Here is a 26,141-nt window from a genome sequence, read left to right as displayed (position 1 = left end):
CCTCACTGGCCGGTCTATTCATGTATAGAAATATCTTCATGGCTCATTGAGTAACCACACAGTGAGCAGACTCCACAGCAGGTGCTGAGCACAATGGCCGCCTGTCAACATACATTCAGCAGGCCTTTTTTTTTTATCATGTATAATGCAAAGATGCAGGAGGATTTCATCAGAAACACAAGGTCATAACCTTACCACTCCCTCTGTTACATAATCATAGTAAAACTGTCTTTCATTGTGTCACATCTGCAACATTTTGGAGCTAAAAAAAAAGATCTGGACCATAATAATGCAAAAATAAATAAATGTCAGACATTCGCTGCTTTTTCACACCCGCCATACCCCCTTGACTCTCAACCAAGGACGGGGGTTGGAGCAGGGAATGCCTGCTTGCTTTTGCCAGCAAGGTATTGTGGGTAAGCAGCGGAGAGACACTGCTGATCAATCACAGGCGGGGGAGCTGTGATGTCAGGTTGCCAGGCAACAGAAAGGGAGAACCAGTAGCAGGATCAGCAAAGCTTTTGGTGGTGGCTGTCAGCTTCTCGCCTCCTTCTCCCTCCACATTTTGAGAAACACCAGCACTAACTCTGGTGTGAGACAGAGGCTACCAATCTTCTCCACCATGGTCTCATTTGTTTATAGCAATTATACCAAGCTATCACAATTAATTTGACAATGATATTGTGGAGTTGAAATGAATGAATTGAAAAAGTTTAAGATGGCTAAGAGTTATATCCTTTGACAAACTCCAATATCATCTCTCTCTCTCTCTCTCTCTCTCTCTCTCTCTCTCTCTCTCTCTCTCTCTCTCTCTCTATCTCCCTCCCTCCAACCTTCTGATTACTAAAACCACTGGAGGATTTTCAGCCTAAACACCACTCTCTTGGTTTACTTGGCTGAGATCCTAAAAGACAATGCACTCTTTGTTCTGCTGTGAACCAATGGAACAAAAATCATTTCAATGCTGTGAAAAAGTATAGACACTTTGCCATATTTTGGACATGTAGATATCTGATCTTCATTTCAACAATACTGATCGATAAAGGTAACCTAATTTACCAAATAACACTGAAAAATCCCACTTTGCAGTCATTTAGGCAATTAGAATAAATAAAAATGCTATTTCCTTGTGTGGAAAAAGTTTGTACATCCCTGTATTATCCCATCAAATTACTAAAATGTGAATCAGGAGCACCAAATTATCAGAAGATCATTACAGTAACTTGGAGGGTTTGGGCTTAACCATACAGGTGTGTGATAACACATCATGCCAGGTCCTCGGAGGAAAGATTGTTGATGCCCATGGGTCTGGGAGGGGTTACAGAGCCATTTCCAAACTGCACTGCACTGTCCAGCTGATAATCTACAGGTGGAGAAAAGAGCCCCAGGGTGACATCAAGGGATCTACAGGCATCACCTGCAGCTATCAGTGTCAAAGTGCAGGAGTCAACTGTCAGAAAGAGACTGCACAAACTGGAAGAAGCCCCTGCTCTCAAAATAGAATATAAATGCATGATCAAAGTTTTCCAGACAACACCTGTGTGAAGAACAAGACTACTGGACTGCCTCTGAACAGAAGCAGCTTCTACCAGCTGTAAAGCATGGCAGCATTATGGTATGGGGCCGCTTTGCCGCCTCAGGGCCCGGCCGGCTTGCCAATCACTGAGTCAACCATGAATTCCACATTGTACCAGAGAATACTTGAGGAGAATGTGACGCCATCTGTCAAAAAGCTGAAGCTGAAAATGGATCTTGCAGCAGGATAATGATCTGAAACACTCCAAATCCACAAAAGAATGGTTCAGAAAAGAGGAAATGGAGGGTTATTGAATGGCCGAGTAAAAGCCCACATTTAAATCTCATAGAAATTCTATGGAAGGACTTGAAGCAGGCAAGAAAGCTCTCAAACATTATGTAAAAAAAACTGTGTGAGAGACTGATAGTTACAAGAAACACCTGCAAACATGTATATTTATCTAAGGGTTATTGGAGCTAGAGGTGTACTCATGTTTTCCACACAAAGACATTGCATTTCTATAACTTTTTATTGAATGAATGATTGCAAAGTATAAATTCCCAATATGTCAATAGTCTTGAAATGAAGATTTAATATCCATATGTCCAAATATAAGACAAACTTCTCAGGGGGTGAACTTACTTTTTCACAGCATTGCATATTGGACAGAGCAGGGCTTTATAACCAAAATACCATATGATAATAATGTTCTTAGTTTGACTGTACTATTCCTATTCCAGTGCACGACTCCGGGATACTAATTGAGTTCAAAAAGGTTTCATTTACACAAATTTAATTTCCTCCATTGAGAATGTCTACTCTTGATACTTAATTAAAGATAATTAAGACATGAGCTATCTTTATGTTTTATGTGATGTGAGCTTTTGATACTCTGACAAAATGATTAACCTGAATGTAAAACTCACTATTATTGATGTTATCAGCTATCTTGCCCTTTACTTAGAAATCAATATCATTTTAGAGGATATAATCATTTGAGTTTTTTTTAAAACAGCATTGTAAAAATGTATGACAATATACCTTCTAGTATGGTCTACTGCCCAGAATCCCAGCTCTCTATATCCAATATGATACCTCAGGCTGAAAATAGACCATCCTCTCAATAGCCAGGTATCCTGTTTAAATGTCAAAGAATATGCTGAGCCTCTTCCACCGCACACCAGCATTTCCCCAGTAACCTCTCATCTGAGAATGAATGAATCCTGCATGCAAAATATGCTTCCCAAAATAGGTTTTATTTTGGAAATCTAGATTTTGTGTTTTGTTGCCACATCTTTGGTTATAACAAAAATGTCACTTGTCACACATTTTGCAAATTGATACATCGTTAGGTGTAACATGTACTTGAATCACATGAATGATCCTTTCAGCCAAAGTTTCCGCCATGTTAAGCAATCATACTTTAGGGTTAGATCACAGACCAAAGACCGGATGTCACTGACAGAATAACCATTGAACCATTGAACAAAGAAAAGGCTGGAAAAGAAACGGAGAAAATAAACAAGCATTTACAAAAAATATGTCCTTTATTCTTTTGGCTTTAAAATTATATTACCATATGAGCGGACAGTAGTCACTTCTTGCATGCAGTTCACTAAAACACTACAAGCGCAATGAGAGATGGCTACTGATTGCTTCATGGTTCGTATCTACAGATATGGGGACCATACATGTGTTTCATCATGTGTTACAGTGCAGAATGGAAAACAAGTTCTAGAAAAAATGTAAATCAAATTCGAAGACTGGAAAAATGCACTCATATCTACAGTAAAAATGTTATTTATAATCGGTAGAACGTAAGCAACCTGCAGACCCCAGTTGCACAGAAACACACACACACACACACTCACATAGAGATAGATATGCTTGCTTACATTCTCGCTTTCTCTCGTCTCCCTTTCACACACACATACACATAGACATACACAGACACACACGCTCTTACACACACACACACACACACACACACACACACACGCACTTACATGTATTACCGCCACACATGGTATTACATAGCGGTGGGGATAAAAAGTGCTCTTACATCAAATGTAAGTGTGATGCATACTGTGGGCCCAAATAGCTATATTATTTACAAACCAAACCACTACATTTAAAACCACTCGCTTTTCAATTCAAATCAAGAACAACATGAATGCCGTACAAACATTGGTGATATCATAACCTCTAAACGTGATGTGTTATATTGTCGTGTTCTAGTTTCGTGAGCATTTATAAAGATTGACGTTTTCTTTTAGTATACTTCATTATTTAGATATTTTCTTTACAGGAGCTCTGGTAGAATGTGTGTGAGAGAGGGAATGAAGAATGGGGGGGAAAGAGAGAGAGAGAGAGGGGACGACGAATGCATTAGAGGAGACACCGCAATATGACAGTGGATGAGTGTGAATGAGGTGCGACTGTCACCTTAAATGTGTCTCATTCCATTAGTTGGCATACATTCAGCTTCTCTGTACTTGTAGACTTGTATGTTTTACTGCAACGGGGAGATGACAATCCAGATTTACAATGCAGATTTTAACAATCACTGATGGCATACCGGTGAATACAATGCCATATCCATTGTAGTTCAAAGGGATGCTTGGTGTTTCAACTCTGTCTATGAACCTAAAGCATTCTGGGACTAAACCTGCGTGACGCAAGTTTCGGATGATTATTTCCAGCATTGACTTTATCTGCCCTTGGTGATTTTACAGCAGTGAAAGCAATGGACACATTCTCACAATAACACAAATGAGTAGAAAACATTCTTTCTCATAAAAAAGAAACTTTGTAACCAAAAAAAAAAAACCCAAAAAACAAAATAAAATGCAGAGTACTTGTTAAGTGATACAGCGATTGTTAAATTCAAGACACTGGATTTATAGTAGTAGCAGCAGCACTAGCTACAGACAACTTAACAGTACACTCAAGTGTGTCAGATAGTAACAACAACCAATAGGAAAATCACAAGCGTTTTGCAGAGAGGCTTTTCCATGTTGCCATAGTTCCACTCGCTCTCTGGTAGTGTCTGCTGGATATGGAGCTTGTCACCCACCACTTGTCTTGTGTCCAGATGACCTGTGAAAAGGTCCCATATATTCATATATGTCATAAATCCAAACTGCACTCTCATTTTAGGCTTACCTAGACAGTCAGTCTGGCATAGCATTTGTCATCTCTTAACAACCAACACACAAGCGTACATCTATCTACCCCTCAGAAGCTGTAAACAAATTTCCCTCGTCGATAATGTCTCTGATGCATTTATTTTTTTGTTCCTTTTAACGAGTCTATTTCTTTTTCTCCTTCAAGTCTTTCCCTTTGTTCTCTTTTTCCCTGTTTTCTTTCTCGTATTTGTCCTTGTCCGATTTCGTCACGCTGTTGTAGGAGGGTGGGGAGGCCGTGGAGGGGGTCATGTCCGTTTTGTCCGAGGTGGAGTTCTCGTTGAACTTGCTGATGACCAGCACCTCCTTGTCCGGGTCGCGGAGGCCGTCCCTCAGCTGCTCCTTGTAGAGGGCGGAGGCCTTCTTCATGGCGAGGCGGATCATGTAGCGGCGAAAGGCTCTCTGGATGACCATGGCCGACATGTCCTCCTGCTTGCGGCGCAGGGTGGTGGTGATGGGCTCGTAAGACACCTTAGAGGGATTCGAGGCCATGAAGCGCTCCTCCATCTGCCCGCGCAGCACGTCCATCTCGCCGCCCTCGCCCAGCACTCGCTTGGTGAAGGCGAACAGGATGTCCAGACAGTGGATGCGCTCGCCGCTGACCATGGGCAGGTCCATGGAGATGAGCTGGATCTTGTTCGGCTTGGGCATGCGCAGCGGCGGGTCCAGAGCGTCGGCGAAGTCGGAGAGCTTGTTGTACTCCATGAACTGCGTGGCGTCGGGGTCGAAGCGCTCCCACACCTCGTAGAACATCTCGAAGTCGTCCTCGCTCAGCGGCTCGGCGCTCTCCTCCGTGGCCACGCTGAAGTTCTCCAGGATGACGGCGATGTACATGTTGACCACAATGAGGAAGCAGATGATGATGTAGCTGACGAAGAAGAAGATGCCCACCGATGGGTTGCCGCAGTTGCCCTTGTAGTAGTTGCCCGGGTGTTCCATCTGGCTGTCACAGTCGGGCTCCCTCTTGTTCAGTATGGGCGCCAGCAAGCCGTCCCAACCGGCCGAGGTGGTGATCTGAAACAAACAGATCATACTGTTCCCGAAAGTCTCGAAGTTGAACATGTCGTCGATTCCCGACTCCCGCTTGACGTAGGCAAAGTTGGACATGCCAAAGATGGCGTAGATGAACATAACCAGGAAGAGGAGGAGGCCGATGTTGAACAGGGCAGGAAGCGACATCATCAAGGCAAAGAGAAGCGTCCGGATGCCCTTGGCGCCTTTAATAAGGCGGAGGATGCGGCCTATCCTGGCCAGGCGGATCACTCGGAACAATGTCGGGGATACAAAGTACTTCTCGATAACTTCAGATAAAAACATACCTGCAAAAGCAAAAACAGCAAATTCAGCTGCATTGTTACAATCAAAATTAACAAAATGGAAAACGAAGGCACCTCAACAGATGATGTCCTCACCAACAATCGACAGGATCACCACTACAAAGTCAAATACATTCCATCCAATGGTGAAGTAATAGTGGCGGAGGGAGATCATCTTGAGCACACACTCGCCGGTGAAGAGCACGATGAAGACCAGGTTGATCCAGTAGAGGATGTTGTCCATGTCCACCGTCTGGTCGTCCGTCTCCACCATCATGGTCACCATGTTAAGGCAGATGAGGATCATGATGACGATGTCGAAGGCCTGCTTCGTGATGAAGTCAAACACACAGCCTTGGAATGCATTCTGAGGGTAGAGGATAAAAAAAGGACAGGAGGACATTAGTCATTTTACGCCTCTGTATTCCAACAAAAAGAAATAACAGAGGACAGACTGAGCAAAGACCAGAGTCTGAGCGCATTTCCACTTCCAAACATGGAAATCTTAACCATTGTTCTATCCTCTGGTAAAAATCATCACAAAAATGCAGTGAAGTAAATCTAATCGCACTAATAATAGCTCTTCATTACAGCCTGGTCAGCAGAACGTAAATGGACGATGCAAGCATCATATTATCATAACAAAACAAATTTTCACAATACAAAATAACACTTGAAGCTTGAAAGCCCACTCAGCACACTTTCAGTCACAAATAGTGTGAATTAAGTGTTTCCTACTGCTGGCCGGGGGATTGGCTTTTGTGGTTTCTTGGAGCCCAGCTTCTTCATGGCATTGTAGTATTTCTTCTGCTCCTCTGTCATGAAGATATCCTGACCTCCAAAGTAAAGGGAGCACAACAAAATCTGGTTATAACCACATACTTTAAACTATATGTATATGTATATGTATGTATATATGTATTTCTCCTTCTTTTGCTGTCTCCTCCCACTGCTCAAAGGCAAAAAAACCCCTCATAATTAATAAAATCTCATAGCTAATTTTGTCGATATTCATGTTTTCACTTGATCTGAAGTTTTACATATGTTCATTTATAAGTAGAACAGGCTTCATGTATCAAGGCTCCATTACAACCAATCAAACCACATGACAAAAATGTCAAAATGGCTGTCAAATGGCTGTTAAAAAAAAAGACCTTTGTTGAAAATACACGGTTTTCATCCGACATAGGCGCTATACGCTTTCATTAATCAAAGGAAGAAATCCGAACTCATTATAGCATATATGAGGCATTGCACCATACGTCAGTGAGTGGTGCTCAGTGAGTGTGTGATGCGTGTCTGGAGGGAGGACTGGTGTCAACACTGAACGACCATCTGTGTGAAGCTGTGGCTGTGGGGCTGCTGCACCACATCAACTGATCCAGTCACTCAGTCAGTCAAGTCCGACCTGCCAGCACATAGCAAACTACAGTACAAGCCCACCCACCCATACCCCACCCCCACCACCCCCCCCTCTGTGTCTCTCCCTACCCCTCCTCCTCTCGCTCTTGGGCGTTGCCAGCCCTACATGTTAGCGCCTGGTTGAATGGAGGGCGCATTTCCAGACTACATTCTCTGTGACACTGTGATATGTGTGTGTGTGTGTGTGTGTGTGGTGCAGGCAGGGTGTTTCTCAGTGACTCATGCACCCTGGGTATTCTCAGAAATCCGTGGCACCAACAGGTTCTCGCCGTGCTACATATAATGATTATTCCCCAGCAAGGCGGTACAGTTCTCTCTTGCCCACAGCTGTGAGTCTGCTTTGGTTCGATCCATGCAACTGCTTTGCATATAAAGGGACTCCAGTATGGTTTTTCCACTGCACATGTACTGTGCCGTAGGTGCTGGGCCTGGCTATGGTTTGGATCGGTACCCCTTGGATTTCCATTGCAATTTTGAACATATGGGTCCAGAATGCATATGTATAAATACTGTAACTACTAGTGTCAACATCAACAGCAGACTTGGCGGACCCACTGGAGTTTTGTATTTTGTATCTTTCTTTTGAAATAATATTGCATCAAAGTTGTTCTACTTGTTTACACCAGCTGGGTATTTAAAAATGGCGGTTGTAACTGAACGCTTTTCCTATACCCAGACTGTGCTGAACTGTGAACAAAATGTGATGGATAAACATACTGTACCATGGCAGCATGGGTACAGTATGGCACACTACTACAGTGGAAAAAGCATACATGTTTTGACTCTAGTAAACAAACTGTTCCTGCTTGCCAAATATGGGTCTATAACAATGTTTTTCATTTTTCATTCATGTTTTAGGGTGACCAGTTGAATTCCCAGCAGTCTGGTTATTGATTGCCAAGTCTCTTAGAATAGGAGTGTTTAGCTAGGATAAGTTATGTCTTTCAGTTGATTGTGAATGGTTCAGGCGAGCTATTATCCTAGATCTACATTCCTACTGAGACACTTGATAATTACTATCCAATGAGTGCCTGTGGATCATATTTGTGTCTAAATTGCCATCTGACTGAGTGTGAATATTACTAAATGCTACTCATCTTTTTCTTCTGCTGATTGAAGTTGTCGATGATGACACCGATGAAGAGGTTGAGGGTGAAGAAGGAGCCAAAGATGATGAAGATGACAAAGTAGAGGTACATGTACAGGTTCACTTCATACTCAGGCTGGTCCTCCACCTAGAGCAACCACACAAGAGAGAACAGACTCACACTGTTACCTGGTTTCATAACTCAAACATTCATGTATGTCAACCTGCTATGTGAAGTGAAAGAAAAAAGTGAGCTGAAAAGCAGCATTCACATTTAGTCTCTCTTACACATGGAACTGATTTTGAGCTAATATGCAACAAGACATAAATGCAAAGTGTATTTTTCTCCTTCTAAATGCTCATTTACAAATCCCTACGTTAAGCAGAGAGAGACTTACATTGCGCGAGTCCACAGCTGCGTACATGATGTCCATCCAACCCTTAAACGTTGCCTAGGAGCAGATGAGAGAAGACTCAGTCATTCAGTCTCCGGGGATGGAGGAGGGGGAGGCCTTCATCTCAAGTGACAACCTTCATCTGATTTTCTCAACAGTCAAGCACCACTGCTTGGCCCTCATTTAGAAGATTGGAGAGTTATTTTGGTCCAACTTTGACAGATTTTCAAGAGTCATGTGACGCTGTGCGCAGTATACATATTGAAATGCAAATCTATGATGATGACTAAGATGCAAGATGTCAACAGCTCTTAATATCTTCATAAAAACACCACTGGGATAAAAAAAAACAAAAAAACATGTCATCTTGCTGCCTTGTGGTCCTTTTACTCTCCACTTAGTCACTCCTCCACAAAATTCCTGTCACTCAGAAAGTATGTCAAGAAGATCTGAAATGGTTTGAGGTGTGCTTGACCCACTTGAAAAGCATAAAAGAGACAACATCATTTGCAAGATTAGCAAAGCCAAAGGGGAATAGGGCAGTCCAATCAGTAATTATGTGCATCACCAACTCTATCCCAAAGGTAGAAGCCGGAGAGACGAGGCTCTAATCTGCTGTATCATAATGATGTAAAGCCTGCAGCTTCTCCAGTGACAATGAATAGAGAGACTGTGAACTAATACAAAGTTTGTCTGAGCTTTAACCACCAAGTGAGGACTTTATTGTAGTAGTGCTATCAGTTCCAAATCAGAAAAAACTACCTTTACTTTCAAATAATTATTAAAAGGTATTGCCAAGGTCATCTGCTCCATCTTTTGCAATAGTGCTGTGCATCAATATGACATCAGAGATTAAGGGGCGGGACAAACTCCTCTTTCTTGTTTCTGGCTATGGGAGACAGTTGCGCTATAACAAGAATGGCAACAAATGCAAGCTTTGACATTTCCACCTTTGCCTTACTGCCTTTATGTCACTTAGGCTACACTCACCACTTGCAACAGAGCCAGATAGCCGGCGCCGACGTTGTCAAAGTTGATCTTGACGTTCTTCCAGCGGGCGCTGTCGTTCACCAAGGCCAGGCAGTCGCTCCTGTTGTTGACAACGTCGATGGGGAGGATCTCGTCGGTGGTGGTGTTGACACAGTAGTAGTACTTCCCTGCGAACAGGTTGACGCCCATGATGCTGAAGATGAGCCAAAAGATGAGGCAGACCAGCAGCACGTTCATGATGGAGGGGATGGCCCCAAGCAGCGCGTTCACCACAACCTGGGGAGGGTGAAGCACACGGCCGAATCAGCATCCTTCTGTTTGGCAACCGCAGATCCTTGTTTGCCAAATTAGAATGGCTTTTGGGTTTTGGATAAGTGGCCATTAACAATCATCTAATCACTTAGCGTTCCTAACTAGGACATCTGGACACCAGATTTGATGGAGCTGTTTAACCAAATGTAAAGCTATGGCTTAGGGAACAAGGGCCAAGGGTGATGTTATTTTACATTTGGGCTGGAATAATTAACAGTGTTCCTATATTATTAAAAACTACATTTAATATGTAATTTTCAGCACACATAAAGCTCTTAACACCATACATATCTACAAAGAATTTAACAACATGACAGTTGGAAGGAAGAAGGTGGATAGGTGTAAAAGTTCACATTTGAGAGGTAAAAAAGCAAAACAGAAAAAAACCTTAGAGAGGCGGGATGAAGTCACAACATTTTGTTTGACTGTAAATGAAAAAAGACACACAACAAAGAAAAAAATTACAGGTCAAAGGCACCACACAAGCAACGTCAGAAAACAATGCTGAGAACAGCTATATACAGTACATAATCCATTGACACAATGTGAAGAAAGTCATGCAGATAGAAGAAGTATAGTTCTGAATCGCAAGGAAAAAGATAAATCTAGAGCTAGGAATAAGCATGCATTCTAACAGTCGGCCCCCTACAGAGCTAAGGCCCTTTCAAAACATATTTTGCTGTTGTCTGCAACAAGAAGTCACAGTTGACATCAAAAATTACCGAACAAGAATCTGGTACTCTAAAAATGGAAAACATGAATTCTTTTGTGGCATTTTCCCTCCAACACTCCAAAGCTGAGGACAAGAGGGCACTAAGAAACTGTTTCTCTAGCTTTACAGAGAGAGGTAAAATAAAAATAATAAGACTAGAAAAGTACATCTCCATGAGAAAATGCGTGGGCCAGCTGAAAGCAGCTGGAAGTGTGTTTGCTTCAGCATGAAAGGTTATAAAATTGAATTCAGTAGAAGGCGTTCTTTTAAAAGTGTTTACAATTTGACCATCCAATGTGACAATTCATTTATTTGAGTGGGACAAATTTAAGAATAAAAATTAGATATTGTTGAAAGTATAAGGAGTAGCAAAAGGTTCGATACATCTGCACATCTCCTAAAGTACATGAACATTTTGAATTGTGAACAGAGTCTCTAATTGAAAGTATATAGAAGTAGTTACAGTTTAAGGTTTAGGAGAGAATAAAAATGAACAGTAGGAAAAGCACGAGCGTGCCAGCTTTCAGCTTGCCCACTAATAATAATAATAATTATAATACAAGCGGTTTTGTTTGGCTGTTTTTGCAGCTGCCCTTACCCTCATGCCCTCAAACCGTGACAGGGCCCTCAGGGGCCGCAGGGCTCGCAGCGTCCGCAGAGATTTAATGGCGCTCAGCTCAGAGTAGCCCAGAGCGTTGGCTACCAGGCTGACCAAGGACACCTGACAGAAGACAGTGACAGAGACAACCGGGGCAAAAGGTGAGGCATGAAAAAGGTTGCCAGTGTTTGAACAAGATGGCTACAGCAGAGATATTCACAATTAATAATTAGCCAATCATCTCAGATTGGAAGCTTTATTTTTATGTTGTTATTCATGTAGGCATCGAGCCACCAAGGTAGATTCCTGAAATATGAATACATACAGCTAACTTGATACATACATCTACAATGAGAAAGTCGAGCCAGCACCAGGCGTTGGTGAAGTACTTGACAAAGCCGTAGGCGACCCACTTCAGCAGCATCTCCAGGATGAAGACGTAAGTGAAGACCTTGTCTGCGTACTCCAGCACTGTTTTGACGGTCCTCCTTTGCTCTATGTAAATGTCCTCGAATGCCTGCACAGAGTCCCACAGAGAATGAAGAGTGCTGGTGGAAGTAGTGAGGTGTGGATTATGTAATTGTGCAAAGAAATTCAGAAGTTAAAGGAAGTCGGCGGTTAAAATTTGCACCAGTCACCAGCTAGTGTAAATGTTGGCTGTGGCCACAACGCTGTAGTGGTAAATGAAAAGGTAAATAAATAATGAAATCTAGTTGGTGATTACCCTAGAGGAAGGCAACACCGCAAAGCAACATACATCTAATTTGGCAAGTCCTTAGGCAAACATAGGAGTGTCAATGCAGGTAACTACTGTATGGCTGAAAGCGTAATGGACCACATTTTCAACCACATTTTAACGGAATTCACGCTTCAGCTATTCTTGTATAAACCACATTACAAAGCTGAGGACATTTTGCAAAGGAGGCAAGAATGAGCTGCCACCGCGAGTCAAGCAGCTTCGGAGCCTCCAGAGGGGCTGCAGAGGGCAGTCTACTGGCAGTGACTGGTGATGGATGTGCCGATATTGCGCAGCCATGCCCACAGAGATTGAGAGTATTAGCTGTAATGAATGGGATCATCACAGTTTTTGCTGGAATCCAGGGCTGACACTGAAGAACAGGGATCATTGTCTGTTACTCAACAACAAAGTTTCAATGCAGAAATGACCACGGAGTTTAGAAACATCCCTCTGCACCAACAGGATAAACTGGCAAATGACCAACTAGTGTTTGACTGGGCCAACAGGGCAAATGACTGACAGTCAGACTGTAGTCTGGTTAATGCAGATACACACACACACACACACACACGCACACACACACACACACACACTCACCAGTGCTCCACTGCTGAGCAGGATCATGAATATGATGAAGGACTCAAACCAGTTGTGTTCCACTATGATAAAGCAGGTTTTCCTGAGCGTCCACCAGCTCTTCCACCTGCCCTCCTCCACGTTGACCTGGCAGCACTGGAACCTGCGCACACAGCCTGGAGGCACGGGGAAATGTGAGGAGAGAGGAACCCGAAACAGAGAGACAGAGGAAGGCAGAGGCAGAGACAGGAATGAATATAGAAACCCTGGGTCCATGTTGACTGGAGGTGATCGTATGATTAAATCAAAACAAACCCTTTCTACCTGTTCTCCCTAGCTCAATTTTCATTACCTGGCACTTCTCTATTCTCTATCATACATGATCATTCTAACAACACAGGAATGTTACATCTATTGTCTGGGCTCTGTGGGTCTGACTATTGTTTACTCCTTGTTATTGGTTGCTTGTAATTTTGCCAGTCTAGGAACTGAAGCTTATTCTGCTGTTGCACTGCAGTGTACGTTCCTCTGGATAAAGGTGCCAGCTAAATGCTTAGAATGTGAATGTAAATAACAACTTGTCCAGGAAACCCACTAGGCCAGGAGTCAAAGTAATATTAGAAACAATGTAAATAAGCTTCACACTTTTTCTTTTATTGTACCAGTCTTTAACCTTCCACTTGGTCCTCCATTCCTTTTCTACATCCTTAAATGCTACGCCATGAGCCTCCTGCCTCCTCCACAATTTTTCATTTATTTATTCTACCTCCATGAGGGCCTGAAGAGGCATTTCCAAATTAAAAATTGTGGCGGAGGTGTGTCAGACACAATGTCATGTTACATTACAAACTGAGAGAATCTCATAGACTCCTTTTATTTCTGTCCTACTGAGCATTTGTATTCACTGTCGTTTAGTGTTGAGTTTAACAGAGCGGTGCTAAGTGCGAGTAGTTAACCCGATTTTCTTTACGTCTTGAAAGGTACTGCGGAAACATCTCATCTCCCACTTCTCACTCTCTATCCCCCTTTTCCTTCCTATCATCCTCTCTGCCTATCACCCTCGCATCCCTCTCACCCTCGGTGAAGCAGGCCTCTGGGTCCAGCGACTCCTCAGGCTCCAGCTCCACTGACTCGCCCCCATCTCCTGGGGGCCGAATATCCACTGTGCTCCCCTCCGAAGAGCTGAGGTGCTGGGGCTCCACATCTAGCTTCTGCATGGAACGAGGAGGAGGAAGAGGACAGAAGACAAAGTTACACTGAAATGCCTGAAACCACAGAAGTTCAGTCGTTACAGGAGCCAACCTTCTGAGCTGGTTATTATTGTCATTCTCCATTCACATGTACTCCAGTGCCACCACTGTAAATACCTTAGTCTGGAGACTAGGCACTGTAATAGCTCACAGAGTTGGGCTCTTTAAAGTCATCGTCATTGTAATCATCATCATAGATTTCATCATCACATGCAGCATCGATCAAATGTACCTACAGGCTTTGATATTAGTTTGATCTGGTAGCTCAAATCAGATTATGTGGCAACACATGGCATGGGGAGGTTGGCCTTACGGAAATGCACTGTGGGTACGTTTGATGTGACCTCAGTTTGAGGAAGAGTGCATGCAGTATTCCAGTGCATTATCAATCCAAGCCTGAAATAGTACCAAGCAGAACGTGTGCTGAAGTATTTTCATGTCCACTGAAAAATGACCCAAGATCAATTCAAGTTGTCTAGAAATTATCCCATTTCCAAAATTGCTTTTATAAAATTTCCCCACCCTCAAACCTATAACCCACCCGCCAAAAAACTGCTGAACATTTTCCGCAATGACATGAAAACACGTTATTTCCATTCCTTGAAAGCAGTGTACAAGCTTCTTCTGTTTGTGTTGAAGTAGACGGGTAACCACATTAGCTTACCAGCAAAAACCAGTACTGTGCACTGTTTATAAGACAGCATGTGGTCTGGCGTTTTGTTCCCGTGTGTAAAAGATGTTGAATTAGCACTCATGCATACCCAGAAAACATACAGGACTAAGTGTGGTACTCAATGATTCTCATCAGTCTTCTCAACGATACGCAAAACACATGGTTATGACAAGTGTTGCTTCTGTGCGTTGAGCTTGTTTTAATCTGTCTCCCTGCCAACAACAGAATTTTGAACCCTGACATCACTCATAACTCCTCTGAAATGCTAAAATGTAGTGATCTTTTTTTTTTTGCAGTTGTGTACATTGCAACATCATCTGCATAGAGTCAAACTTTTGTCTACGGTTCGGTATTGTGAAGCTTCCTGTCTGTTTTTCCTTGGGCAAACATGGTGTTGTGTGGCCTCATGTCTGAAGCAGATCTGTCTGGTGTGTGGAGTACAGGAACATGTCATCCTAGACAGTGCAGCAGCTCTGATTGCCGTGGGACCCAGCTAATACGGCATGGGAATGATGGAAGCATGCTGCTCGCAAGTACATACTTTTTTGGGAAGGTGTGTCCCTCCCGCTCGCTTTCTTTCTCTCCCTCAGTACGTGACCAATTTTACCTCTTCTGGATAAGGACCATACACAGATTGAGTCTAGTCCTCTTAACCTACCCTGCTTTTATCATTATTATAATTTTTATCTGATTTTGTTAGCAAGTTTCACTATAGTCATATAAGATAGGTGATGCACCAGCTTAGATGCAGTGGCCCAAAGTGGATAACACAGGCACGTAAAAACGTAGGCTAAGGCCTACTCATCCACACTTAATGTGTAGTAGTTTTGCCATCTTTAATGAGGATCTTGAGTTTCTCCATAACATGTAACATTATCAGGTTTTAATTTTGTAACTCGACTCACATTTGAAGAAAAAAAATGAAATGAAATTGAAATTTTAGAATAGTGCCACACTGATTTAATATAATTTGCCATGCGTTATCTATTTTGCCACCCTGCAAAAATCAGAGCTGATTCATTTGTCTTTTGAAAATATCTCCATGGAAATGATTCTGTAATGAATCTTTCATCATTCCACTATTACTCAAGTATCACAGAAAAGGTACAAGTATGTGATGTGTGTATGCATGGGCTATGAACCAGACAAATGAATTTTGTCAAACTACAGCAAAATTCATTCCTCCATTCCATCGCTCTCTTTTTCCTCATTCTCCTCCACCTCTACCTCTCTTCCTTCATTCTCAAGCTCTGAGTGTTGGATGCCAATCAAGTCCCAAAACCAATTCAAAACCAAGCAATGAAATCAAAAGCAAAGAACATAGATGAGTTTGTCTATCAATGGAAAAGGTGGTGTCGCTCATTCCTAATGGTTTGTAACTGCAATACAGCCTGATGCTTGAAGATAGATTATGAAGGGGGGGAGGGGTAAAGGGAAAACTCAAAGATTACAGCATTGAGTGTGCTGCTGTAGGGGGAGGGAGGGGGAATATAAAGCAAGGGGTGGGAGGGGGGGTCGGAGGGCGGACCAGGCAAAGAACGAAAATGGGCAATCCATTGAAAGTATGAGAAAAACATGTTGTTTGTCTGTAAATGGCATAGGCAGTCCTCATGGTTAGTGCTATGGTACAATAAAGTGGTCTTACAATTCTCCTCTCATTGAAAACCTTGAGAGCGTCTGTGACACAGCTGCAATAACAAACGGGGGGTTAAACAAAGTAAGTCATACACACCAAAAGCCAGCATACAACCTAATGTCTGCTCTCATTCGTCAGCCACAAGGCACAGTGGGGGAACAGGTTAGCCACAGACAACAGAAACTACAATCTAGTTATCTTGCAAAGTATATTCCTCAGGCAATACAGAGGGATGCTATTTCTGCATAAATCAGTGTGAGGCCTCCTCATAGACCGGCAATGAACATTTATGTTGACACTCACTCCCCTACTCTCCCTGACACACACAATAAATGCATGGCTAGTTTTTAATATCTCTTATTTGATTCTATGAAACCACAACCAATAGGCAGCAGGTGGAAAACATTCAAAGATCTGTTAACTAGACAAGAAAATTTAGGGATTGGCCAAAAAATCCCCCACCCCCTGGCTACAGGGTGTGAAGATCAGCAGTGACGCGAGGCAGCATTGCCCGATCCATATTTGGAGCATGTGGTGTCATGGCTAGAAATAGACTCCTGGGTTGTTTTGAATCGGAGGGAATTGGCACCACGCCCACAGTGGCAGGTTGGCATCACCGGGGAGCGCATTCCCGAAGCTCTGTCAGCCTGGCAACACTTACAGCAAACCTGGCTTTTGCTCTGGAAGAATATGAATTATTTTATCCCTAGGATTTTCTTGAATAATGTGTGCAAAATGATAACATATTTGATTTTGTAGTGTGTTAATTGTTTTGTTTAAATTAGTTAATGGTATAGAGTTGTTCATTTTGGTTCTGGCTTACACTGGCAATTCATTATGATACACTGTTACTCAGCAATATCTGGAGCTAGCTTTAGATTACCTCCATAAATATCAAATAACTAGTTTGTTGTTTCATTCGTGTTATTTTAATGCAGGACATTTACATGGGCATACACTTCACTTCACCCAAAGGCTGGAACGCTGAATTAAGCAATATCTTCAACAGGTGTGTGTGATAGTGAAGAGCATTTGCTGGCCTGTCTGTTAAGTCAACCATGTAACACCGCTGACAGACACACTGACACACACACAGTCTAATGAGTACATCTAGAAACTGAACCTGCTACATAGGCTGAAGGCAAATTTGAGTCATTATTTGTCATGGCTGTTTATTGTTTTGCTGCCAAGGGCTTTAGAACAGGGGAAAAAACTACAGAAGATTCCCTCAATAGCATAGCATGACGCATAGTGTACAAATGAGTCAGCAGATATGTTATTTTCCAACTGTTTGACTGTCTGAGAAGGCCAGCTTTACTTGCAGATTTTCTTGACATATTCATACATTGACCGTAGACTGACACTGGATGGTGGCCCTAATCAAATTTAAAAAGCTGTGTGACTCAAGTGATTTCCTTCTAAATGACAGAGGAGTGAGTCATCTGATCAAATTCTTTTGTCTTACCTCCTTGCTGCCTTCCACATCCGACGAGTCACTGCTGAAATCCTCCGTGTTAAGGTTCTCAAAGTCCGACTCGCCCACAGCGATGGGCACCGTTACTGTCAGGCTGGGGTTATGAATGAACGACATGTAGTCGCATTCTTCCATGGAGTACTTTCCTGTGCTGTCCCCACCAACACCAACACCAACCCCAACCCCAACCCCAACCCCGACCCCGACCCCGACCCCAACCACCAGCCCTCCTCCTGGCCGCCCATTGCCCTCCTTCAGGTACACCCCGCTGGGGTCTTTGGTGATCTCCACTGAGGTGTGGTTGGAGATGCAGTTGCCTTTGCCATTGCTGTGCAGCTCATCGAGGGGTTTGCTCTCCTCAGCCAGACCAGAGCCTTTAGTGCCCCCACCAAAACACAGGCTCTGGAGGAACTGCCGCACCATGGACTTGACAAAAGCGATGCCCCGCTGGATCCGGCCCACGGCGATCTGCAGGTTGTTCATCTCGCTGTCATCGTCAGTTGCCGCCAGGTTGTCGGCACTGAATGAGCTCAGAAGGAGAGCCAGGAACAGGTTCAGAACCTGGGCAGAAATGGACATCAGGGAGGGCAAGTGAATTCAGCTTGACTTCAACCACTTACCAATAAAAACTGTTAACCAATTAAAACTAATTATGGAAAGGAAATAAAGAGAAAGAACCCCCTACCACCAGGTTTCCAATGACCATGACCATCATGAAGACGATGAGGCACATGCTCTGTCCTGCCACCTCCATGCAGTCCCACATGGTCTCGATCCACTCTCCACACAACACCCGGAACACGATGAGGAAGGAGTGGAAGAAGTCGTGCATGTGCCAGCGTGGCAACTGGCAGTCATCGGCAATCTTACACACACACTCCTTGTAGCTCTTTCCAAACAGCTGCATGCCCACCACGGCGAAGATGAAGACGATGATGGCCAGCACCAGAGTCAAGTTCCCCAGAGCGCCCACTGAGTTCCCGATGATCTTGATCAGCATGTTCAAAGTGGGCCATGATTTGGCCAGTTTGAAAACCCTCAGCTGTTTTGAGAAGAAAATCAAAAGGAGTGTGTAATCTTCTGGATCTAAACCTATCATAGGCTTTAAATATTCATTGAACAGAATATCCACAAAGAAACAAAAGCATTTATATATTGTATTGGTATTTGATCAAGTATAACTATTTAAAAGCCATCTCCTCTGGAATGTATTTATTTTGACTGTGATGAAGTCACAAACTTATACAAAGTGGTATAAAACTGCCTCCAAAAAACTATTTGGCATGCAGAAGCTACAAATGGTGTTATACTGTATTCTGAATCTGGAAAACACCTTCTTACCTTAAAGTAGACCTACATTTTGAGTTACAGTGGGTCAAGAATGTGTTAAAAAGCTTTTTGGACATCCACAAGCTAAGCTAAGCTAAGAATCTATGTGGATATAACCTTAAACTTTATGGGCCAAAAATCATGGATCGGGGCCTCAAAGAGTCTAGCAGCACAGCAACAGTGAGAGTGAGCTTACCAGGTGATCTGGTCAAAAAAAAAAGTGACCTACAGGCCTTAACAACTATCACTGAGGCCTTTCAAACATTGCACAATAGCTCCCCTCCGTTAAAAAAATGCACGCTATTGAAAAAGCTATTCCAGCATGACATGTTAACTTCTGATCATTTATAGAGGGGAATAAATGTAATACACGGCTATTGCAGTAAGATATAGCAAGATTACAGTTTGCCAGCACACTTACCAATCTAAAGGACCTAAGCACAGACAGGCCTTCTACGTTGGCCAAGCCCAGCTCCATCAGACTCAGGCTGACGATGATGCCGTCAAAGATGTTCCAACCCTCCTGAAAGTAGTAGTACGGATCCAGGGCGATGATCTTGAAGCACATCTCTGCTGTGAAGATGCCTGTGAACACCTAATGACAAAAAGGAGCAAAACACCAGTTTAACACCTGTATTTGCATCATAAGAGATAATTCACAACTGACGAAACATTGAAGCCAAAATTAGTTTTTTATGGTCAGTCAGAGTGTTTAGCACAGTGTTTCACACAATACTCACCAGGTTTCCGACTGAGAGGACGTTATCAAACTCTTTGGTCATGGGGTAGTGCTCCATGGCCATGAAAAGGGTGTTGAGGACGATGCAGATTGTGATGGCAAGATCCACAAATGGGTCCATGACCACCATGTTGACGACCTCTTTGATCTTCAGCCAGGTGGGACAACAGTCCCAGATCAGATAGGTGTTGGCAAATTTATACCAGCAGGGGGGGCACTTCTGTCTCGACTCTTCCAGCTCTGGAAAAGCAACATTTCAGCAACATTTTATTATGATGGGATGCAGTGGCATTTGTGCAAGATATGCTATCCTTCCAGCTTGTACTGCTCTCCTGATTTTAAATGATAGGACTAGTGCCAGAAGGCTTTGAGTGACACCTTATCTGACGCTATCTGAATTGAACCCACTTATATGCTACAAGTAGGTTAAAACAAACACATATAATTTGTAAGTACCAGGTCTGGAGGTAACATATGGCCTGACACTGACCTTCCATGGTGTTGGTGAGGATACTGGCCACACTCATGGCTCTTTGCCTGGCCCCTGGTTCATCCAAATAATCCATGGATGGCTGGTGGGAACCTGAACGCCGTTTCTTCAGCTCAGTATCTGTAGTTGTCCCCTAAAAAACAAAACGTAAGTATTAGGGTCAAAATACACAAGCGACATTTTGCAGAAAGGAAGAGGTATAAGAGATGGGGCAACTATTTTAAGCAACCTCATCAATATTTATGACATCAAAAAATGTTTCTCTGATCACCACAAGAGACATTTATTGCTTTTACTTTCAATGGTTACCTAAGGAATGGCATGTGGTGTTACAATAAAGGACGATGCACCTGGCTGCTCCTGACATTTTTTTTTCTGTCCAATGGTGGTCCAGAGATGTTCATACATAAACAATTTATCCCCCACTTTTTGCCTCAATCTATTGACTCCACAGTGCAGCTCATGTCTACTGTGACAGCTAGGCATTCACCCACACATGGCAAATGCCCCAACTCATTAAAAGAGGGGCAAAAATGAGACCACTACCATTCACATGATATTTCTGCCTGATGTGGTTATTCTGAACTGTGTGTTCTCATTTCACAACTAGTGATTAATGATCCAACCCTATCTACAACTCAACTGACTGTGGATCTGATGTTTTATCTACTCACTTAGGGGATGATTATTGCATACACAGATCTCAGTTGTATACAAATTAGGTGGAAGCACACACACCATGAGGATAAGCAAATTTCTTATTCAAGGTAATTATATATCTACGGAACAGGATTAGTGCCACATGTGAAAAATGTATTTGAGTTCTGAGATGAATCTCAGAATTCTGAGAAAATGTCAGAATTCTGAGATTAATTTCAGAACTCAAATAAAAATTTCACATGTGGCCCTAATCCTCTTCCATATATATCTCACCTGGAGAAAAATGGATATTTTCATCTAAACTTTTTGATGATGTACAAGTTTCCTACCACTTACTAGGACTCAGTTATTTATCAACGACACCTGAACTAAGTGACAGGAATGAATCAAGGGGTATAAACTGGGAGGAGGTCTGTGAAACCGTTAAGTCACCTCAGGCAGCAGGAGACCTACAGGGGAGGTTGGTACGGACGTTCCACCGACCAGCGACACCACGCCGTTGCAGTCCACGGCGCAGTGCATCTTGCCGTTGGCGGGCAGCATGATCCGCGGCGCCCCGAGGCTGGTCTGGCTGACGGCGCTGCAGCGGCGCTCGAGGCGGCGTGGCACGAACAGCGAGCCGCGGCGGCTGTCGCTCTCCTCGAAGGTGCTGTGCTCGTCGTCGGCGAAGTCGTTCTCCGAGCCCACGTCGCGCGCCCGGCCGCGGAAGCTGAACAGGCTGGCGCGGCTGTTCCTCCGCGGGGAGAAGAGGGAACCCCGGATACTGAGGAGAGACTGAGAGAGAGAGAGAGAGTGAGTGAAAGAGAGAGAGAGAGAGGGGAGAGGGAAAAATGAGGTTAGAGGGTTGAGGGGGGTAGAGCCCTGGATACCTGGATGACAGAGAACACATTATCAATAATGTGATGATGTCTGTTCTCAATGATTTGCAAAGTTCTTTATGAGGGTTTGACAGATATGGGATTTTGAAGGTCGATATCCATACCGATATTTTTAGACTGGAGTTGCTGATATTCAGTGGTAGGGGAACTCATAATGGTAGGGGGAAACAATTAAATTAATAAATAAAATATGCAAAGAAAATAAAATTTCATTGGGGGTTTTACAGACTGTTTTTATGCAACTGTGGTCAGGTAGGAACCTCCATCATACCGACAGTGGATGGCCAATATCCGATATTTAGTAATAATATCTGATACATCGGTCTAGCCTTATTCTGTAAATCTTCATTCCTCAGGTAGCGATAATGCTGCTTTGCCAGTGAATCATTTACCTGGTTGGGTGAGGAGCATCTCTTCTCATAGGAAAGCCGGTTGGCGTCGATGGAGAAGCGGAAGCTGGACCGTTTGATGCTGTCCTCGGACTCAGACTTGTGGAACTTGTCGCGGCCCCCCCTCTCCTCCTCCTCCTCCCTCTGCTTCCTCTTCTTCCTCCGGTTGCGTCGCTCTTTGGCACTTTTGGAGCTGAGCTTAGACGTCCCTGAGGAGGACTCGGAGGTGGGGCCCCCTCTCCCGCTGTACTCTCCGCTCTCTGTGGCTGCTGCCGCGGCAACCTGCCAGCCAATGGGAGCACAAACACAGTTGTCATGGCGACCAGAGCCCGTCTCGGAGGCTCTCGCGGACTAGAGCGGAGGAGAGAGCCTGGCAGCCGAGAGCAGCAGTAGCATGAAGAGCCAAATCAGCCTCAGACAACTTCTAAAAATGGAGGCCAGAATGTTTTCATACAAACTGAAACCGAAATGTGTCTGAAAATGTTTGCATTTGTAAAAATCCTCCTTGAGGAAAAAGAAAAAAATGATTCAAATAGTGAGTTAGGTAACGGCCCAATGGCTTTTTGTTTTATATATAGTATGGTGACACACAATCTTTAAGATTGGATCTCTATTAGAAAGAACATATTTTGTGACAAGCCAAGCAACATTCATCAAATCACTGCACACAAAATGCAGCATTTCCCCCGTCTCAGCCTTGTATGTTGATGTTGGTGAGAGAGAGAGAGAGAGAGAGAGAGAGAGAGAGAGTCTGCATCATCCCTCAAGGAAACCAATATCACTTTCTACTGAGTGCAGAAACAGATGCACTGTTTCAAACATGGTATTAGCCTCGTTTCCATAGGAATTGGTTGTATTATCTTCATCTGCTGCTATTGGAAAGCTAGGCCGGGGGATTTGAGAGGGTGAAGTCTTGTGCCTTGGAGGAAAGAGATTAAGGTTAAACAGAAATGCAAAAGGTATGAGAGATACAGATGTGTCCCAATAATTAATTATTCAAAGACCTTCATTATTAGCTTCCACATTTGGCAGTTAATTTGTATTTTTTAGGCTTTCTCTCTTCAATCTTTGAGTGGGACTCTACAGTATGTTTTAATGGACAGTATGTTTTAATGGAGGGAATGTGCACAAGCCTAACAATGCCTATAATAGACAGAAGACTTATGAAAGTAACCAAACACCAAATCATCATTATTCTGTCATCGCAACTAGAGAACAATCAACAACAATAACCTGGAGTTGTGCACAAGCCTAATAAGAGAGCGTTATGTTGAGCATGGCAGAATAGTCATTTAAGGATAGAGTCAGGGGTAAACTAATGTACAGGGTAAGGTAGGTGATCTGAGAGGAAATATAAAGCAGGGCAGCATATGGAAGACAATGGAAAGTACCTTGGAAAAGGTATCTTGACCTGCCCCTAATGAGGATGAGGTGGAAAGGATAAGTGACATACCCCAAGTCGTATTCCTGTGCCATAGTGTTAAAACACTATGGCACAGGTAAACTGAAAGGAAAAATCCTGCTGTCTAATGAGCCTTCTATAAAATTGATCCACACCTCACAGATCACCGAACCAACAGCCAAACCAACAGTAAGTAAATTCCCATAATCCAGTGTGCTCCCGCCACCCTCCTCCCCTCTCCATGTTCTCCATATGCCTCTGCCTCTGTCTCTAGGTCTACCAAGGACTCCTGACTCCTGAGGGAAGGGAGGGGGGGTTGTCAGTCATCCAGGACAGTGCATCCCTCAGTTGCTCAGGGCAACACTGCTTTTGGCAGCTGGCCATGCCAAGCCTAAGCATCAACAGAGTCTCCCCAGTTTCATACGAAGAGCTTCTCCCAGCCCATTTCCTGTCTTTCTGTCTGATGAAAATGGTTTTAACAGGTCGAAATGAGATTTCATGATTCATCTAGTCCTCTATTCATGTAAATCATATTACTCCTACTGTTTTGCATCGTTTATGAAGAGAGGATGGTCAGAATGAGAAAATTAAAAAGCCATTGAAATAAATCAATGGGAAGCAAGATCTTAAAATTTCCCTGGCATAGAAGAGCTTTGCAGTTCGCCAACATTATCTTGTTAGAGGGGCTAGCTGTAGCATTTTTATACATCAATAAATCATTGTCAAATTAATTGTGATTACTACATATAACTACCATAAATAAATGGAATAAATTAAATAAATTGCAATAGATAGATAGATAGATAGATATTGATGCCCCTACCTGTGCCTCCTCTTGCTGTCTCTTGAGCTGCTCCAGCATGGCCTGGAACTCCTCCTCCTTCTGCTGCGCCTCCTCGATGGTGGCCTGGTTCTGCTCGTCGTAGGCCATGGCCACCACAGCCAGGATCAGATTGACCAGGTAGAAGGAGCCCAGGAAGATCACCAGCACGAAGAAGATCATGTAGGGCTTCCCCGCCGCGCGCAATGTCTGACGGACCCAAGAGAGACCAGAGAGAAGAGGAGAGAACGGTCGTGGATGAGCCAGTAATACAGGAAACCCAGGAACAAAGATGGATGCCATTTTGTTATGTCTACAGGTAAGATAAACCTAAAGGCACCTGAAGATTTACTGTACATTTGTGTCATTCCATTTGTTTGTTGACCTAGAAAATGTCATGAACCAATTGTAAAGTAGCAGCAATACACTGCAGACTACTGCAGCAGACAATCAAAAAACTCCTATATAATGCTGGTTCCAAGAATAGAGTGGTAAATATTGGATGTTAAAGGATTTTTTCCCCTATTGATGATCTGAGGATTTGTTACAGGATTACAGGATTTCTAACAGATCTATATTTTGAGATATGACATGCTAACAAAATTCCATCTCCATGACAAACCTTTCAAGGACAAATATGAATATACCCAAAATTTTGATGGTCAAAAGAAATTCTGTACTGTATCATTACGATAAATTAGTCCCATGAATCCTGTAGTGTTTTCTCACCTGCTGGTAGAGGTTTTCCCAGAAGTCCTGGGTCATGAGTCTGAACAGGGAGAGGAAGGCCCAGCTGAAGGTGTCAAAGCTGGTGTAGCCGTAGTCTGGGTTACGGCCCGCTTTGATACAGCTAAAGCCCTCCGGACACCACCTGAAGAATACAAAGGTTTAATTAAACAGATACAATAATAACATGGACTTTTCCCACACTTTTCCCATGTGTAGCATTTTCACATCAATAAATCATTACCACTTTGATTTGAGAAATTAAGTATAATTACGTAAATAAACAAGACCATCACCAAAAAGATTGGCAGCCTCTACCAGCCTCTACACTGCATTTTACATTGTGCGACAGGTCAGATTTCATGGGAAATGTGCTGGATTGCTTTATGGCACAAAACAGGAATGGGGCCGCTGTTCTTCCACCACAAATGGAGCAAATAGCAACATCCTCTTTGCACCAGGAAGGAACAGGGTTTATGGGAAATGCAGTCTTAATTTTGAGAAACACTAGCACTAACAAGAGATAGAGGCTGCCAATCATCTCAATTATTTGTTTACAGTAATTATACCATGGTATCAGTTAATTTCACAATGACATACTGATGTTTAAATTATTATTAATATTCTACACAGAGCACCTTAAACTGTGTACAGGTAAATTGACTGTGACCAATACGGTGGAATTGATTATGCCTGGTCAGACTGTAGTTTTAGCGACTACTGGACTGAATGATTAAATGAACTTCAGTTAAGTTCAGCTTGGATAAATGCCTTAATTAAGCCTTAATCAATCAGTTCCACTGAGCGAAAAAAGCAATAAAGGGAAA

The 26,141-nt window shown here is 43.1% G+C and overlaps 1 protein-coding gene across 8 annotated transcripts in view; it reads right to left on the bottom strand.

Annotated features, from left to right (window-relative positions):
• Window positions 1–4,827: 4,827 nt before the first annotated feature.
• LOC139914277 (sodium channel protein type 2 subunit alpha) overlaps window positions 4,828–26,141 on the bottom strand; it is a 31,362-nt gene continuing 10,048 nt past the window's right edge. For 2 of the 8 annotated variants that reach the window (XM_071902548.2, XM_071902547.2), the window contains exons 8-26: window positions 25,318–25,459; window positions 24,592–24,798; window positions 22,370–22,648; window positions 21,532–21,873; window positions 20,440–20,572; window positions 19,951–20,189; window positions 19,632–19,805; window positions 18,567–18,923; window positions 17,873–18,442; window positions 13,924–14,059; window positions 12,870–13,024; window positions 11,877–12,050; window positions 11,534–11,656; window positions 9,912–10,187; window positions 8,925–8,978; window positions 8,537–8,674; window positions 6,756–6,860; window positions 6,114–6,384; window positions 4,828–6,020 (exon numbers count right to left, since the gene is read on the bottom strand). In XM_071902548.2, coding sequence (XP_071758649.1) covers window positions 4,828–6,020; window positions 6,114–6,384; window positions 6,756–6,860; window positions 8,537–8,674; window positions 8,925–8,978; window positions 9,912–10,187; window positions 11,534–11,656; window positions 11,877–12,050; window positions 12,870–13,024; window positions 13,924–14,059; window positions 17,873–18,442; window positions 18,567–18,923; window positions 19,632–19,805; window positions 19,951–20,189; window positions 20,440–20,572; window positions 21,532–21,873; window positions 22,370–22,648; window positions 24,592–24,798; window positions 25,318–25,459 — 5,068 coding nt within the window. Of the gene's footprint in view, window positions 6,021–6,113; window positions 6,385–6,755; window positions 6,861–8,536; window positions 8,675–8,924; window positions 8,979–9,911; window positions 10,188–11,533; window positions 11,657–11,876; window positions 12,051–12,869; window positions 13,025–13,923; window positions 14,060–17,872; window positions 18,443–18,566; window positions 18,924–19,631; window positions 19,806–19,950; window positions 20,190–20,439; window positions 20,573–21,531; window positions 21,874–22,369; window positions 22,718–24,585; window positions 24,799–25,317; window positions 25,460–26,141 lie in introns of all 8 variants that reach the window. The other 6 variants (XM_071902551.2, XM_071902550.2, XM_078291061.1 and 3 more) reach the window with 5 other exon arrangements.

Source organism: Centroberyx gerrardi, chromosome 21, assembly GCF_048128805.1.
Source record: "Centroberyx gerrardi isolate f3 chromosome 21, fCenGer3.hap1.cur.20231027, whole genome shotgun sequence".
In the NCBI taxonomy this organism is placed as follows: Eukaryota; Metazoa; Chordata; class Actinopteri; order Beryciformes; family Berycidae; genus Centroberyx; species Centroberyx gerrardi.
This window is presented reverse-complemented; position numbering and strand designations above follow the sequence as displayed.